This window comes from Pelodiscus sinensis, chromosome 26 (assembly GCF_049634645.1).
Source record: "Pelodiscus sinensis isolate JC-2024 chromosome 26, ASM4963464v1, whole genome shotgun sequence".
Taxonomy (NCBI): Eukaryota; Metazoa; Chordata; order Testudines; family Trionychidae; genus Pelodiscus; species Pelodiscus sinensis.
Genome location: NC_134736.1, coordinates 20770157 through 20774974, shown reverse-complemented (window position 1 = coordinate 20774974; position 4818 = coordinate 20770157). Strand labels below are relative to the sequence as shown.

Here is a 4818-nt window from a genome sequence, read left to right as displayed (position 1 = left end):
AGCCAGGGGTGTTGGGACAAGGGAGAAGCTGTCTCTGGTTGTCTGTCCATGTTTGGGGAAGAGTTTCTTCCTTTGTCTGAGGAAGGTGCCCCACAGCCTGTGAAGGCTGAGAGCAGTGTTGTTGTCCCAGAGTTGGGTCTGGATATGGCTAAGGCCCAGGAAGGGGGTGGCCCAAGGTTTGTGTCTGCTGGGGAGAGGGATGAGGTGACTCAGGTAGAGTCAGTCAGTGTTTTACCAGAACCCCAGAGACCAGACAGTGGTGACCCTGATATTGTGCCTGATGCTGATGTGTTGCTGGCAGAGGGGGGAGCGACTCTGTGGGAACAGGGAGACCCCTTAGCCCGGGCACAAGGAGAGAATGAGGGTGTGTTAACTCTGGTGCCTAATGATGGTGTGGACGTTTACAGCCATCTAGAGAGCTGCACAGGGAGTGAAGATGCCTCTGACCCTGTCTCTTGTGAGTCTGTCTATGTGCCTAAAAGGGGATTATCTGTGAATCCACCTGAGGGGCCAGAGATAACTCAGGGTATGTCTACACTAGAAAGTTAGTTCGAACTAACGGACGTTAGTTCGAACTAACTTTCCTATGCGCTACACTAGCGCTCCGTTAGTTCGAACTTAATTCGAACTAACGGAGCGCTTAGTTCGAACTAGGTAAACCTCATTTTACGAGGACTAACGCCTAGTTCGAACTAGCTAGTTCGAACTAAGGGCTGTGTAGCCCTTTAGTTCGAACTAGTGGGAGGCTAAGGCTTCCCAGGTTTCCCTGGTGGCCACTCTGGCCAACACCAGGGAAACTCTATTGCCCCCCTCCCGGCCCCGGAGCCCTTAAAGGGCCACGGGCTGGCTACTCACTTTGTGCCAGTTGCAAGGCTGCCAGCACCCGTGCCTGCACAGCCTGCACCTGCCACAGGATGAGCCAGCCATCCGAGGGCTCCCAGCCCTCCACTGCTCCCCACGACCAGCCTGGCGGCTCCCGGGAGCCTGCCCGGGGGCGCAAAAGGCGGGCGCCCGCCTGGTCAAGTGCGGAGATCGTGGACCTCATCGAGGTTTGGGGGGAAGCCTCAAATGTCCACGATCTCCGCACTAGCCACCGGAACGCGGCCGTCTATGGACGCATGGCTGCCAGCCTGGCCGCCAGGGGCCACCAGCGCAGCCGGGAGCAGGTGCGCTGCAAGATTAAAGACTTGCGGCAGTCCTACTCCCGGGCCTGCCTGCCAGGGGCTGACCCGGAGGCCTGCCCCCACTTCCATGCCCTGGACCGCATCCTGGGGCCTCATGCCGTCCCTGCCCCCCGGGACGTGATTGACCCCGGGGCAGAGGGACCGCTCCTGGACACCGAGGAGGAGGAAGAGGGCTCTGAGAGCCAGGAGCCTGCCGCCAGCCTTCCCAGGACCCGGGACCCCCGAGGCACCCCACAGAGCCGCTCGCCTGCATCATCAGAGGCCGGGGAGGCATCCACCTGTGAGTACCCTCGTGTTCCCCTTATGTGTACGGGGGGCTGGGGCGAGAGGGAGCCCCGGGACCGTGCGCCTGGGCCTTGCCCACTACGGAGCAGCAGCTGGGGATCCTGCAGGGGCCCTGGCCTTGCAGAGGGGAGCTGGGTTTCACACACCTGGGCCCCTGGGGTAATTGACCGCTGGTCTTCTTGCACCACAGCTGCAGCACCGGGGCCTGCAGGGCGCACCACACCGCCTGCAGCAGCCGCCCGCGCCCGGGCAAGCAGGACAGCCAGGAACCAGGAGGACTACCAGAGGCGGCATCTCCGGTTCCTGGACCGACAGCTCCGTCTCCAGGACCACTGGGTCCAGGAGGACCTCAGGCTGCGCCAGAGGAGTCTGGAGGCCCTGGAGGAGCAGGGCCGTGCCCTGCGAGGCCACCTCCAGAGCCTGCTAGACCGCTTTCCATTTCCTCCTCCCCCTCTTGCTCCCCCTCTTGCTCCCCCTCTTGCTCCCCCTGCTCCCCCTCTTGCTCCCCCTCTTGCTCCCCCTCTTGCTCCCCCTCTTGCTCCCCCTGCTCCCCCTGCTCCTCCTGCTCCTCCTGCTTCCGCTCCTGCTTCCGCTCCTGCTTCCTCCACACCCCCTGTCCTCTCTGCCCCCCCCTCCACAACCATTCCCCACCGACGCCCCCGGACCCGCAGTGTGGCGAGACGGGAGAGGCACCCAGACTCCCACCCCTGAGCTTTCCTTTCCCTTCCTCCCTTCCCTCCCCTCCCCTTCCAGCTCCCTCGTCCCAGGTTTCCCCCTCCCTTCTCCCACCTTCATTCCTCCCTCCCCCACCCCAGTTCTGTGAAATAAACAGACGTTTTTGTTGGAAAAACAGGTGTCTTTATTTGACAGTAGGTAGGGAGGGGAAAGGGGAAGGGGGGGGTAGGGTGGAAGAAGGCCCCGGTGGGGCATGCAGGGAGAGGTCAGTCCTCCTCCTCCTCCACCTGGAAGCTCTCCCGCAGGGCTTCCCGGATCCGGATGGCCCCCCGCTGGGCTTCCCGGACGGCGGCGGTGCGGGGCTGACCGTAGTGTCCAGCCATGCGGTCAGCCTCAGCCATCCAGGCTGGCAAGAAAGCCTCCCCCTTCCGCTCACACAAATTGTGGAGCACACAACATGCCGCCACCACGGGAGGGATGTTGTGCTCGGCCAGGTCCAGACGGGTGAGGAGGCATCGAAAGCGGGCTTTCAGTCGCCCGAAGGCCCCCTCCACCACGATGCGGGCCCTGCTCAGCCTGTTATTGAAGGCCTGGCGGGAGGGATTGAGGTGTCCCGTGTAGGGCTTCATGAGCCAGGGCTGCAGTGGGTAGGCGGCATCCCCCACCAGGCAGACGGGCATGTCCACGTCCCCGACCCTGATGTGGCGGTCGGGGAAGAAGGTCCCGTCCTGCAGCCGCTGGCACACGGAGGAGTTCCGGTACACCCGGGCGTCGTGTGCTTTGCCGGACCAGCCCACATTTATGTCCGTCAACTGTCCCCGGTGGTCACACACGGCCTGCAGGATGACGGAGAAGTACCCCTTGCGGTTCACGTACCGGGACGCCTGGTGTTCCGGGGCACGGATGGGGATGTGCGTCCCGTCGATGGCCCCCCCGCAGTTGGGGAAGCCGAGGGCGCCGAATCCCCGGATGACGGCATCCGGGTCGGCGAGGCGGACCACCCTGCGGAGCAGCACCCGGTTGATGGCCTTGACCACCTGCGGAGAGAGACACAGCAAAGCGTCAATCAGTGGGGCGCCCGGGTGGCTGGGAGCGTGCGTGCCCTGGCAGTGCCCCGCGCCCCACTCCCGGAAGCAACCCCCCTGGCGGCGTGTAGTACGGCCGGGACAGCCCGACCCCTCCGGTGCGGGGCGCCTTCGCCTCCTCCCGCCCCCCCCTTTGTCCCTGGGGCGGCCCATCCCCTCCTCGCAGCCCCCCTCCCCCCCGGCTCGGTGGCCGACGAGCGCCGTACCTGCATGAGCACTGCTCCGACAGTGGATCTCCCCACGCCGAACTGGTTCCCGACGGATCGGTAGCTGTCCGGCGTGGAGAGCTTCCAGAGGGCGATGGCCACCCGCTTCTGGAGGGGGATGGCGGGCCTCATGCGAGTGTCCCTTCTTTGCAGGGCAGGGGCGAGCCACTCGCAGAGCTCCAGGAAGGTGTCCCTCCTCATCCTAAAGTTCTGGGTCCACTGTCGGTCGTCCCAGCGCTCCAGGACGATGCGGTCCCACCAGTCGCTGCTGGTGTCCAGACGCCAGATGCGGCGGGGCACGCCGGTGCCGGGGCGCCGCCGCGGCTCCTCCACGGCCCCCAGGGCGGCCAGGCGGAGAGGCAGGGGGCTGACGTTCCCCAGGTGGTGCCAGGCAGCCTCGAGCCATTGCTGGCAGGCTTGCAGCAGCAAGTCCAGAACGTGCACCAGAAGGTGCAGGGCGAGCCGTGGCTCCATGTTGCCACCTGCGGCGGCCCCCCCCGAAGGGAAGCACCGACACAGACGGGCACAGAGACCGACGCTTTGCTGTCCCTCGGCGAGGTTGGCAAGCAAGCAGGAAAAGCTGAGAACCGGCTGTCCAGGGGGGGTCCCTTTAAGCACGAGCCTCAGATAGCCTCAGACAGCAGCCACACAAAGCAACTGCTGACCTGATGCCCTGCCAGAACCGGTTTCAGCTGCCCTTAAATGCCCCCCTGCGTCCAATCAGTGTGGACGCGCTAGTTCGAACTAGCAAAACGCTAGTTCGAACTAGTTTTTAGTTCTAGATGCGCTAGTTCGAACTAGCTTAGTTCGAATTAACTAATTCGAACTAAGTTAGTTCGAACTAGCGCTGTAGTGTAGACGTACCCCCTGGGAGTAAGGGAATTGTGGGAGGAGTTGGTTGTGGCTCAGCAGGGTAATGCTGCTGTGGAGCCAGAGGAAGGTGAACGGTTTCCTAAGGAAGCTCGTAGGGAAGAGAGTCCTGGCAGTGCTTGTAGAGAGCAGTTTGCAGTAACTGAGAGAGATGACAGGGCCTTGCTGGGAGAAGGTATTCAAGAGAAAGCTCTGCCTGTAAAAGGCAGCAGCTTCTTGTGTGAGGCACTTGTTTTGGTGCCTGACAGACAGAACTTGTCTGTTAACAGTAACTCCACTGACTTGGGTTTATGGAAACCCAGTGTGGATGGTGGTGGAGAGGTCTCGGAGGGACTGAGGGTTGTTCCAGAGGAGGCAGGAACAGCCAGAGAATTGGAGCAGGCGGTTAACCCAGTGGCTGTGTGTGACCAGCTTGCTGGGAAGTCAGTGTGCGTGGGACAGGATTGTTCCCAGGTGAATGAGGAGAGTGGGAAGTTAGTGTCTCAGATTCAGGAGAAGGACTGTGTAGCCAAG

General features: G+C 62.7%; 1 protein-coding gene across 1 annotated transcript; it reads left to right on the top strand.

Moving 5' to 3' along the window:
• Positions 1-525: 525 nt before the first annotated feature.
• Positions 526-2180, top strand: LOC142820492 (uncharacterized). The gene is made up of 2 exons (XM_075909498.1): positions 526-1464; positions 1660-2180. Exons 1-2 carry the CDS (start codon positions 915-917, stop codon positions 2178-2180), a joined length of 1071 nt encoding a protein of 356 aa, XP_075765613.1. The 5' UTR covers positions 526-914.
• The last annotated feature ends 2638 nt before the right edge of the window (positions 2181-4818 follow it).